Source organism: Mustela nigripes, chromosome 12, assembly GCF_022355385.1.
Source record: "Mustela nigripes isolate SB6536 chromosome 12, MUSNIG.SB6536, whole genome shotgun sequence".
Classification (NCBI taxonomy): domain Eukaryota; kingdom Metazoa; phylum Chordata; class Mammalia; order Carnivora; family Mustelidae; genus Mustela; species Mustela nigripes.
Window position 1 is genome coordinate 84458497 of NC_081568.1, and position 13141 is coordinate 84471637.

At 38.7% G+C, this 13141-nt stretch overlaps 1 protein-coding gene and 1 long non-coding RNA gene across 2 annotated transcripts in view; one reads left to right on the forward strand and one right to left on the reverse strand.

Annotated features, from left to right (window-relative positions):
• The window catches only part of LOC132028645 (uncharacterized), a 41760-nt gene extending 40413 nt beyond the window's left edge, over window positions 1–1347 (forward strand). The window contains exon 4 of the long non-coding RNA XR_009407489.1: window positions 1258–1347. This is a non-coding gene — a long non-coding RNA (uncharacterized LOC132028645). The remainder of the gene's footprint in view (window positions 1–1257) is intronic.
• The window catches only part of DHX29 (DExH-box helicase 29), a 58170-nt gene that overhangs the window by 8188 nt on the left and 36841 nt on the right, over window positions 1–13141 (reverse strand). The window contains exons 13-20 of the mRNA XM_059417872.1: window positions 7495–7671; window positions 6710–6850; window positions 5089–5233; window positions 4848–4965; window positions 4172–4256; window positions 2329–2417; window positions 1271–1399; window positions 1100–1175 (exon numbers count right to left, since the gene is read on the reverse strand). Coding sequence (XP_059273855.1) covers window positions 1100–1175; window positions 1271–1399; window positions 2329–2417; window positions 4172–4256; window positions 4848–4965; window positions 5089–5233; window positions 6710–6850; window positions 7495–7671 — 960 coding nt within the window. The remainder of the gene's footprint in view (window positions 1–1099; window positions 1176–1270; window positions 1400–2328; window positions 2418–4171; window positions 4257–4847; window positions 4966–5088; window positions 5234–6709; window positions 6851–7494; window positions 7672–13141) is intronic.

Below are 13141 nucleotides of genomic sequence, written 5' to 3' on the forward strand. Positions count from 1 at the left end.
AAATTCTGACCAAAGAGACATAAATGTCTCAGTAAGGCTGACCTGTTCTTTTTCTTAAAATTGGGAAGTGTGTGAGAAACTCTGTGTGTGTGTGTTAATGGCTGGCATGAGGAAGAGATCCTCTAGGCCATTTTAGTTTCTTCATTCCTGATTTTTGTAAAGTCAAAATCTAATAAGTGAAGGGAATTAAAGATCTTTTAGAATAGGAAGGTCTTGGTCTATGTCGGGGTTTCTCTATCTCAGCACTGTTATTTTGGGCCAGATAATTTTTTTTTTTTAAGATTTTATTTATTTATTTGACAGAAAGAGATCACAAGTAGGCAGAGAGGCACACAGAGTGAGAGGGGAGAAGCAGGCTCGCCGCTGAGCAGAGAGCCCGATGTGGGGCTCGATCCCAGGACCTTGGGATCATGACCTGAGCTGAAGGCAGAGGCTTTAATCCACTGAGTCACCCAGGTGCCCCTGGGCCAGATAATTCTTTAAGAGACTGCTGTGTAATATGCAAGGTTTAGCAGTCATCCCTGGTCTCTACCCACTAGATGCCCATGTAGCATGGCCTCCTCCTCCCCCTAAGGTCTGAAAAGCAAAAATGTCTGAAGACATTGCCAACTGTACTTTGTTGAGCAATACTGCACCAGTTGAGAGCTAGTTTTAGTCTATTAAGGATGGGTGCCTGTGGTCAAATTTAAGTACAGTGGGTTTACTTATAAAAAGATGGGGGACAGGGCACCTGAATGGCTCAGTCGGTTAAGCAACTGCTTTTAGCTCAGGTCATAATCCTGGGATTCTGGGATTGAGCCTCACACTAAACTCCCTGCTCAAACAGGAACCTACTTCTACCTCTTCCCCTGCCTCTGCTGCTTCCCCTGTGTGTGCTGTCTCTCATGCACACTCTTTCTCTCTCTCAAATAAATAAATAAAATCTTAAAAAAAAAAAAAAAGATGGAGGAGTGGTTATTTATTAAAGAGTAAATAAAATTCTTGAAAATCTAGAGCAATGTAGAGTAAGAGAATTTTAAGTGTTCATATTTTGTTCTTCTTTTTAAGAAAGGAGTAGTAAAGAATGAAAAAAATTGCATCCGAATTCCTTTGGCATTACCATAATGTGAAGACATAATTCCTCCAGAGGTACACGCAAGATTTCAGGGACAGAATAATCCATAAAGCCTTCAAATCTGAAAAATAAAATCATATTAAACACTTGACCCATTATCAGAAATGCCACACTATAATGACAGATGTATTTTTGATTTCCAGTGCTGTGTCATACCTTTCTCTTGTGTACATTCTGAAGCAGAAGCCATCTCGGACCCTTCCAGCTCTCCCCTGCCGCTGCAGAGCACTTGCTTTACTGACAAACGTCTCAACCAAAGAACTCATCTGACTGCTTTCATGGTACCTGAAGAAAAGTTTCAGGACAGAATAATTAGATAAAGAGCTTAAATCAAAATCTGAAAAAGGTTGGAAATAGGTGACTGTTAAAATTATATTGAAGACAAGCTAAAAAAAAGTCCATCATAATTGTGAGCCAATTTTCTAAGTCATGCTTCATATTTAAATAATTTAGCCAACTTTCCAAACTGAATCTCAGACTGTCAAAAGCTTCAGATACCTCTACAAGGGAAAAAAATTAATCTGATCATGGAAGATGTTTTATTTTAATGGAAGGCCTATCAATTATGCAATAAGACTTCTTTGAAAGAGTTTGAGAAATGCCTCTCAGTAGTCATATGCATTGCCAAATATTGCTGAAGTTTCCCAATAGAGGGAAAGTGTATATGGATTACAATAGACTATCAAGGAGGTTTTCCCTGTTTTTGCCAAATAACCATTAAAACATTAAAAGTAGTAATCTTTTTATGAAGATTCAGGTAAGGTTAACCTATTAAGTGCCAATTAACATATCATGTACTTTCAGTTATGAAAAATATTCATGCTTCCCATTTATATAGGAGGCAACTGATAATTATACTTACTGAATTATTATTTGCTCAAGACTATAGAGCAGAGATTTTAATCCAACTTTGATTCCAAAATCCATACGCTGTTATAATCTCATAAATGTTTTTGTAAAGATATTTTACAAATTTACAAAAAATTATGTTCTGAAAATTTTCTCAGTTTTCTATAAGTAGTGGTATACAAGCATCACTTGTGGGAAAAATCAAGACATGAAACCTGACATTTACTCTTGGGCATTTTAAAGTTTCTTAAGAGTTTCTCTGAGGCTTTTTGCTTCAGGTAGAATTAGGACATTTGGGATTTTCCCTATATGATTCTGTGATTTCTCCCAAGAATACAGGAGCACCAAACCCTTCTCAAACTTACTTATTTTCTTTTGTTCTTCCAGTGTCAATTACAAATACAACATCTGGAATAGTGATACCTGTTTCTGCGATATTTGTCGCTAAGACAATCTGAAAATAAACAAAAGCCAAAAGATTTAGATAACTTTCAGCAGTGTGCAATCATTTAAACTATACAGTTTGACTTGATGAATTTTAAAAAGTGAATTTCAACATTATTTACAAAAATTCACCATCAACTTGCTATTTCTGGGGCATCTGGGTGGCTCAGTGGGTTAAGCCTCTGCCTTCGGCTCAGGTCATGATCTCAGGATCTCGGGATTGAGCCCCCCATCAGACTCTCTGCTCAGCAGGGATCCTGCTCTCCCCCAACTACTGCCTGCCTCTGCCTCCTTGTTATCTCTGTCAAGTAAATAAAATCTTTAAAAAAAAAAAAACTTGCCATTACTGTGTAATTTTAATTCTTTACAATTAGTTTTCACAGCTTAGCTTGCCAATTAAAGTTAGGGATTTTTATTCCAACAAAAATACTGTTCCCCTAATTCTAGTCAGTCATCTTAAAATGAACTAAGTAGCCTGGGAAATTGGGTCAGGAATAGAGACAGCTCAGCACAACCATTTACAATTATTGGGGAAAAAACAGTATGTCAGTAAGTTGTTGCTGCCCTGACTCTACTACTAACTAGCTCTGTGACCTCAGCCAAGTCATTTTACCTCAGATGATTTCAGATACGTCTACTGTAACGTAGGGGGTAGAAACAGATGATTTCTTAGATCCATTTCTAGTTCTAAAATTCTTAATAGTGATGGCTGCATACTATAGTCCGCATTTTTTCTCTTGAGTCCTTGGAGGTAGAACATTTAGGAAATTTTCCATCAAATAGTCATTTTCATATTGTTCTATCTCAACTCTGTAATTCAACAGTGAATGCTTGTTTTCCTGGGAAAATTTCTAGGAAATAATAATCTGGGTTCTAAGACTTAGATGGGATCTACTGCTCGTTCTAATTTAAAAAATTAAAAAAATTTTTTTTCAGGACACCTGGGTGGCTCAGTTGGTTAAGCATCTGCCTTTGACTCAGGTCATAATCACAAGGTCCTGGGATTAAGTCCTGCATCAGACTCCTTGCTCAGCACAGAGTCTGCTTTTCCCACTTCCTGATGCTACCCCTGCTTGGGCTTGCTTTCTGATAAATAAATAATCTTTTTATTTTTTTATTTTTAAAATTTTTTTAAAGAGGTAGAACTCTCTTCTTTAAACCAAATCTTGGAGGGAAGCCCAAATGTTACAGGTCAGAGCAGCCTCAGAACGCAGGCTCTTTTCTGGGAGCTCTCAGATTCCCCACAGTTCTTACACTGTGCTCTTTTATCCCCTTCTAAATCTGAGAAACTCTCTGCCAAGTACCTCTTCACATTTAGAATCCTGAATGGAGGAGGCATGAAAATACCGAGACTGTTTCCTAACCTAATGGTGTATGTATTAACAAAGATAATCAGGGATGAACAGTCTGGAGAACAACAAAGAATCCTCACAGCATTCAAATAGCTCGACATCCAACATCCCTCGTGAAAAGGATGGGACAGTAGTGATTTTTCTTTTTCTTTTCACAAGCAAAACCCATGCCATAATATTTTTCAACTGTCACTCCCCTAAAAGCCTTGTCCCTTTAATAATGCATAATATAAATATTCAAATACTTAAATTTCATTATTGGGTTCACTTCTGATTATGTTAAGCCAGATAGCATCTGGAGTCTGCATGCAATATATACACTTAATAACATTTTAATAACTGATGTTAAAGAGTCCTAATATTTCACAAAATATTCTCAGATCACACATAAATTTGCTTCATGGAATTTTACCTTCCTGACTCCAGGAGGAGGAAGTGTGAACGCTGCAGCTTGATCTTGAGTTGAAAGAATAGAATGCAGAGCTATCACTTTATATCTGAAAGTTAAAATCATAGTTCTTAGCAAGAGTTTCTCTTTAGAAGACACTGCAAAGAATAACAAAATTTATTTGCAAATAGCAATTAAAAATTTTTTTATTATGAAAAATTTCAAACACAAAAGTTCTGAGAATGATATAATGAAACCCCATATACTCATCAAAAAGAAAATACTTCATATAAATTTATATGGAATATAAGGTTTAGAGAATTTAAAAATATGCTTGGATATGGTAACCGTGACAGCAGTAATGAACCATATCAGCACAGATACACTAAACAGCTGACTCCATATGTCTGGGTGATAAACTGCAACCTGTAGGGGTTTTGCGCTGTCCAGGTGGTGGGGAAGGGGAGTCACCGTCATACTCTCAACCACAGGATTCCCTCTGCATACTCATAATAAGAAGACAAAACAAAAGCAGAAACAATACCTAAAATTTTTAGTATATTAAGTGCTATAATAGAAATGTTAAAAAACTTAAAAAACTTGAAGGTAAAAAGACGGAAAATTCTGATCAAGAATTTTAATAAACAAAACATTTTTCTATTTCAAAACTACTTGGAATATAATGAAGACTGGTAATTACCGTTCAGAAAAAAATCTTCTGTCAGTTGACAGGAGATCATACAACTGCTGAATATGTGCAAGTCCTGGTAAAAAGATCAATACTGCTCCTTCAATATTTCTGAATTGGGGACTTCTGTCTGAAATTCAACATAAGAAAAAAGGTAAGGGATAGCATATAACACGTTACTAAAACATCTTTAGTAAGCAGAAAAGTTTTATCAAAACAAAATGGAGTCAAATTAGAAAAAAAAGATATACACCTAAGTATATAAGAAGTTCCAAAATGAGATCCAGGTTGATTTTATGGGGATTCATGTAGAGAATAGCATGCTGAGTGCGGCTGCTGTACTTGTGATAAAGTGGATTTAAATCAGCATTTGGTCCAGTGTTAACTGGTACATATTCCTACAAGAAACACAATCAGAAAAAGGAGAACAAAAATATTATGTATTTTTTTTAAAGATTTTATTTATTTCTTTGACAGAGACAGATCACAAGTAGAGGCAGAGAGGCAGGCAGAGAGAGAGGGGGAAGCAGGCTCCCTGCTGAGCAGAGAGCCAGATGCGGGGCTCGATCCCAGGAACCTGAGATCATGACCTGAGCTGAAGGCAGAGGCTTTAACCCACTGAGCCACCCAGGCGCCCCCAAATTATATATTTTTATAAGACAAGGAAAAGTGATGTATTTGCAGTCATTCAAAACTGTTTCTCATTTTGAGAAAATAAAATACAAAAACAAAAAACAAAACCATTATTTTGTTAAAATATACTAAGAGTACAGTTTTTAAGAGTGGAAAAAGAATAAAATTTCATGTCTTGCGTATTTCATTTCATTCAACCTCAATTGTAAAGCAATACTTTTACTCTTGTCATGTACAGACTAAATTAAAGAGCTAAGAAAAACAACACTGTATGCATTGTTCTGTGGCAACTAAGAAGCAGGCCAAGAGAGGTGATAATAACTTTTTGGTGCGTGGGTGGAGGGGCAGAGGGGGAGAGAGAAAGAGAATCTTATGTAGGCTCCACAGCCCAGCACCAAGCCAGGTAAGGGGCTCGATCTCATGACCCTGAGATGATGACCTGAGCCAAAACTAAGTGAGGCACCCAGGTGTTCCCATAATAACTTTAATAAGTAGTTTATATTGGCCTCATTCCTATTAGATTCTACTTTGGTTGTGAATTTCAATTATCTCTTTTGAAATACCTTTAATTTTCTGAAATCCTTTAGTTTCTAGTTTCTATCTCTGGAGTTTTAGGCAAAGATTTTAGTTTTTGCTTTCTCGATTTATTTGCTTAACTAGAAAATAAAGTAACTTCATGTATCCATCAGATTGGATATAAACATGAAATATCATGGATACAATAAAAATACTGGATATAGTACCACTGGTTAAAATGTTTGGTAATTTAGCTTTTATGATAGTTCCAAAAATAAACATGTCATTGAAACTGACTCTTTAGGAAGAGCTGTGTTTGTTCTAGACAGTTTCACTATATAGCCAAGGTTGACTCATACCAGGACAGAGGCTGCTGAGGAAAAATGGCAAGGATCTCTAGATTTTAGGCCTGCCCCATCTTCAATACCTAAGGTGTTCAGATAAAGTAAAAAAAATAATTACAAATTTACTCCTAAATAACTAGTTGTTGCTATGAAACAATAAAGACTGCTTATTTATATGGTCCTTGATTTTTTTTTTTTTTTTGGTCTATCTTTATGGCCAAAATAGTGTAAAATATCATAAACCAAAGATTAAAGAAATGACCTTTAAAATTTGTTCAAAATCCCATTTCTTCCTTTTTCTACCAAATTATACTCGAATTCACTGAGCCAGTCATTTGATTTCAAACCTCTCATAGAGCTTATACCCTGTTTTCTTTTTACCTGATACTTTTTTATTCCCCCTGCTTTGCTTGTAACATTAATGGTAATTTCTTCTTCCTCCTCCAGAAATTTCTGACAGTATTCGGAGTCTTTCTCCAGTACAAAGCCTGTTTCTTCTATTATATCTTCAAGATGAAAAACCTACATAGATTAAGGCATTTAAATGGTGACCTCAAATTCATTTCAGAAAATACATTTTAAAAAGAATGAGGGGATTGTTATTTTTTCAATGTTACCAAATGTTAATGTAGACTACTATGAGAAAAGCTTCTTTCTACATTATTTGGGAATGGAAAACTTGATTGATAGAGATGAGTTTGTCCCTAGAAGTCTCAGGATAAATTAAATTATGGTGTCTATTTTTTAACTTGTGAAAACCAATTAAAAAGAGATGTCTTTATGAACTGAACCCAAAGGATAAACCTTAAGAATAGAACAGGCAGAAAAGAAGCACCACAAACAAGCATAAATTTGAGAGGTGGGTGAAAAAGGAGTTCTTTATTGCCAGTCACCCTCACTCTGGTTATAATGGTTTTGACATGGAAGTGTGTTTTCTGTCCTACATTTCTTAGGTATGTCCTTCAGCAAAATCCTTCCTTCCAGCCCACCCACCCTCCATCCAAGCAGCACCAGCCATCAGATTCCCGAGCCATCTCCAAGTCCTCTCCTGACTTGCAGTATTGTAAGACTAGGTATGGGCTCAGACTACTAGGGCCTATCTTCTGGGGAAGCACCCTTGTAGGAACGTAGTTTCTGTTCATGTACACATTATAAAGAAAACTTACCTCAACAGGATAGCTTCTTCCTGAAATTCTGAGAATTGGGCAGTGTGTGAAATATGTAGAAAACTTTTCACTGTCTACAGTGGCACTCATTAGAATCAAGTGCAGATCAGACCGTTTCTGTAAAATTTCCTTCAAGATAATCAGTAAGAAGTCTGACTGGACACTTCTTTCATGAACCTAGTATAAACGGAACAAAAAAAATCATAAATAAGTTCTAGTAAGAGGCTCAGATAATCAGATACTCAAACCTACAAAAAGTTAATATTTCAATATAGTCGAAACATGTGGAAGCAGAGAGAAGCTTATGTTTCAATAAGGTAGATCTTCAGAAATGAAAATAGAGTCACCCTCTAAAACTGAAGCCATAAAAATCAGCACAGAATGAACAAAATTAGCTATGATAGTAGGTTGCAAGCTTAGGAGATGGTTTGTAAGTACTTGGTTGTAGCCAAGCCAGGGTGACTCCTAAAGTTCTGCCACTAATACCAAACTGTACTGTCACCACTATCGCAAGATGATGGTTCATGCATTATGTAGAAGGGGGGTTGATGGTAGGGATCTAGCAGGTCTCAATGAGCTGTCCATGAAAAACTGTTTTAATGCCCTTCTGGCACACACATTTTAGGGAAGAACATAACAGATGTGGTATACAGAGCTCTTATCTTTTGAATGTAATTATCTTTCAACTCTGTGTATTCTTATTTCTACCCCATTTTTATTTTGTAAGATTTAAGGCAGCTCACAAATATGAAGTACATCAAGATAAATTAAAATGTTTATAAGGGAGGCAGTAATGAGTAAGTGTTCAGGTTCTAGAATCAATCACTTGGGTTCAACTCTTGGCCACTTGCAGTATAACTTTAAGAATTTTTTTTAAAAAATAAGATTTTATTTATTTATTTGAGAGACAGTGAGAGAGGCAATACAAGGAGGGGGAGTGGGAGAGGGAGAAGCAGACTCCCTGCTAAGGAGGGAGCCTGATGTGGGGCTTGATCCCAGGACCCCAGGGTTAATGACCTGAACTGAACGCAGACACTTAACGACTGAGCTACCCAGGCACCCATGACTTTAAGAATGTTAAATATTTCTGGGTCTATTTCCTCTTCTATAAAACAAGAATATAATAATATAAACTCTGTAGAGTGTTTGTGACAGTCCAATGACATCATACAAAGCCCTTAGAATATAGCCCAACAAACAGTAAGTGCTCAGCATCATGCCAGATCCTAAGAATGTACAAATGACCAAGATCATTCTCTCCACCTCAGTTTACAGTCTAGTAAGAAGATACTGTACAGGATAGTTTTAAATTTACGTATGAAGGGTAGTTAATTCAGGAGGTCAAAGGGTATACTAAGAGAAATTGCCATCAATACTAAGAACTGAAGGATGAGTTTGAAAAAAAGAATGAAAGAGGAATTGGATGAGAAAGGGAGAGAAAGTGGTGCTGAGATGCAAATTGTATAAAATCATGATAAAGAGAGGGATCATAATATATTTTGGGGACTGGAAAAGCAAACATGGTACCTTCAGCATATGAAGATGCAAGAGATAAAGCAGGTGAGATGCTTGGTAATCTGCTGTGTCAGGCTGGGAGACTCTACCCTAGTGACTTCCGCAGTGATTAAAACATATTAGGGGCCTAAAGTCAAACATGGCTGCCACAGTCAGGGGAGCATGCAACTCTTGATCTTAGAGTTTTGAGTTCAAACCCCACATTGGGTATAAAGATTAGAGATTACTTAAAAATTAATCTTTAAAAAAGTCGTTAAGTAGGGAAATCATGCAGTGTGACTTTCCTTTTGAAAAAGACTGGCAGGGCGCCTGGGTGGCTCACTCAGTTAAGCATCTGTCTTCGGCTCAGGGCATGATCTCAGGGTTCTGGGATCCAGCTCTGAGTGGAGCTTGCTGACCGTCGGGGAGTCTGCTTCTCCCTCCGCCTCCTCCCCCACGCCCCACTTGTGTGCATGGTCTCTAATAAATAAATAAATAAATAAATAAAATATGGAGCTTGGAGCAAGATAGCTGAAAAGTAGGAGACCCTGTTTCAATTGGTCTCCTGAATTGAGGTAAATAACTACCAGAACACTCTGAACACCCATGAAATCAGCCTGAGATGTAAGATTATACACTTCTGGATCTCTACAGGGGCAGGGGATCATCAGTGGAGAAGTGCATCTTGACTGGATTGTAACTGATATATTCAGCTATACATTCCCTCAACTACCTTTCACTAAAATGAAGGAAGAGGAATACCCAACAGAGGAAAAACTCAGAGACTCTGACCCCTGCCACAGAACTACTGGATATGGACATAAACAATATATCAGAAATGGAATTCAGGGTAACAATTATCCAGGCAATGGCTAGGTTGGAGAAGACCATTAGTAGCAACATAGACTCTCAAAGGATGGAAGTGAGAGTTGATCTGGCAGAAGTTAAAAATGCTATCAATGAGATCCAATCTAATCTAAATACTCTAACAGCTATGGTAAATGAGGCAGAAGATTGAATTAGTGATCTAGATGACAAACTGATAGAAAAGAAGGATCAGGAGGAGGCCTGGAAAAAACAGCTTAGAAACCATAAAGACAGAATTAGGAAAATAAATGATGCAATGAAATATTCCAATGGCAGAATTATTGGGATCCCTGAGGGGGTGGAGAAAGAAAGAAGACTAGAAGATAGAGGTGAACAAATACTGGATGAACATTTCTCTAATCTGGGGAATGGAACAAGTGCTCATGTCCTATAGGCAGAGAGGACACCCCTCAAGATCATCAAGTCTAGAAAGACCTCCAGACACTTAATTGTGAAATTCATGAATCATAAATTCAGACAGGAGGTCTTAAGGGCAACTAGGGGAAAGACATTCCTTCTGTACAGAGGAAGAACCATCAGAATAATGTCAGACCTGTCCACAGAAAACTAGCAAGCCAGAAAGGGTGGCAAGACATATTCAGGGCACTAAATGAGAAAAACATACAGCCAAGAATACTTTACCCAGCAAGGCTGGCATTCAGAATGGATGGAGAGATAAAGAGCTTCCAAGACTTGCAAGGTTTAAAAGATTATGTGACCACCAAGCTGGCACTACAAGAAATATTTAGGGGTTCTATAAAAGAAGAAAGAACCCATGAGTAACACAGAACAGAAATTTACGAAGACATCTATAGAAACAAGGACTTCACAGGCAACATGATGTCAATAAATAACTTATCTTTCCATAATCACTCTCAATGTGAACGGCCTAAATGCTCCCATAAAATGGCACAGGATTGCAGACTGGATAAAATAACAGGACACGTCCACCTACAGGAGACACATTTGGAACCTAAAGATATATCCAGACTGTAAGTGAAGGGATGGAGAACCATCTTTCATGCCAATAGGCCTCCAAAGAAAGCTGGGGTTGGGACGCCTGGGTGGCTCAGTTGGTTGGACGACTGCCTTTGGCTCAGGTCATGATCCTGGAGTCCCGGGATCGAGTCCCGCATCGGACTCCCAGCTCCACGGGGAGTCTGCTTCTCCCTCTGACCTTCTCCTCGCTCATGCTCTCTCTCACTGTCTCTTTTAAAATCTTTAAAAAAAAAAAAAAAAAAGAAAGCTGGGGTCACGATTCTCATATCAGATAAATTAGATTTTAAGCTAAGACTGTAGTCAGAGATACAGAAGGACACTACCTCATTCTTAAAGGGTCTATCAAACAAGATTATCTAACAATTGTAAATATTTATGTTCCCAATGTGGGAGCGGCCAACTACACAAGCAAACTGTTAAACAGTCATATTGATATGAATACAATAATTGTAGGGGATCTTAACACACCACTCTCAGCAACAGACAGATCATCTAAGCAGAAAAGCACCAAAGAAACAAGAGCTTTGAATGACACATTGGACCAGTTGGACCTCACAGACCTATACAGAATATTCCACCCTAAAACACCAGAATACTCATTCTTCTCGAGCACACAAGGAACTTTCTCCAGACTAGACCACATATTGGGTCACAAATCAGGGCTCAATTGGTACCAAAAGACTGAGATTATTCCCTGCATATTCTCAGACCACAAGGCTTTGAAACTGGAACTCAACCACAAGAAAAAGTTTGGAAGGAATTCAAACACTTGGAAGCTAAAGACCATCCTGCTCAAGAATATTTGGATCAACCAGGAGATCAAAGAGGTGAACAAGAGACCTTAAAAAATCATGGAAACCAATGAGAATGAAGACACATTGGTCCAAAACCTATGGGATATGGGAAAGGTGGTCCTAAGGGTGAAATAACTAGCCATCCAAGCCTCACTCAAAAAAACTGAAAAATCCTGAATACACCAACTCTCTTCACACCCGAAAGAACTGGAAAATGAACAACAAATTAAGCCAACCCCACATATAAGTAGGGAAATGATTAAGATTAGAGCAGAGATCAATGAATTAGAAACTAGAGATAGAGTAGAATACATTAACAAAACTAGAAGCTGGTGCTTGGAAAGAATTAATAAGATCGATAAACCACTGGATAAACTAATCCAAAAGAAAAGAGAGAGGACCCAAATTAATAAAATTATGAATGAAAGGGGAGAGATCATGACTAACACAAAGGAAATGCAAACAATCGTCAGAAATTATCAATAGTTATATGCCAATAAGTTAAGCAACCTAGATGAAATGGATGCATTCCTGGAAACCTATACACTTCCAAGACTGAAACAAGAAGAAATTGACAACCTGAATAGCCCAATATCTAGAAATGAGACTGAAGCAGTAATCAAAAACCTCCCCAAAAGAAGAGTCCAGGACCTGATGGATTCTCTAGGGAATTCTACCAAACATTCAAAGAAGAAATAATACCTATTTTCCTGAAGCTGTTTCAAAAAATAGAAACAGGGCGGAAGAGTCAAGATGGCGGAGAAGTAGCAGGCTGAGACTACTTCAGCTAGCCGGAGATCAGCTAGATAGCTTATCTAAAGATTGCAAACACCTGAAAATCCATCGGCAGAGCGAAGAGAAGAAGAACAGCAATTCTGGAAACAGAAAAACAACCACTTTCTGAAAGGTAGGACCCGCGGAGAAGTGAATCCAAAGCGACGGGAAGATAGACCCCGGGGGGAGGGGCCGGCTCCCGGCAAGCGGCAGAGCAACGGCACACAAAATCAGGACTTTTAAAAGTCTGTTCCGCTGAGGGACACATCGCTCCAGTGGCTAAACCGGGGCGAAGCCCACGCGGGGTCAGCATGGCCTCAGGTCCTGCAGGGTCACAGAAGGATCGGGGTGTCTGAGTGTCGCAGAGCTTGTGGGTATTGGAACGGGAAAGCCGGCTACAGAGACAGAGCCGACAGTAAGATCAAAGCTCGGTGTTACCTTGAACCGGTCGCAAGCTCGGTGAGCTTGGAGCGCGGCCGGAGGTCAGGCAGACGGGAGTAACTGGGCGCTGTTCTCTGAGGGCGCACTGAGGAGTGGGGCCCTGGGCTCTCGGCTCCTCCGGACCGGAGACCAGAGACCACCATTTGTATTCCCGTCCACCGGAACTCTACGGAAAGCGCTCAGGGAACAAAAGCTCCTGAAAGCAAACCCGAGCGGATTATTCACCCTGGCCCCTGGTAAGGGCGGTGCAATTCCGCCTGGGGCAAGGACACTTGAGA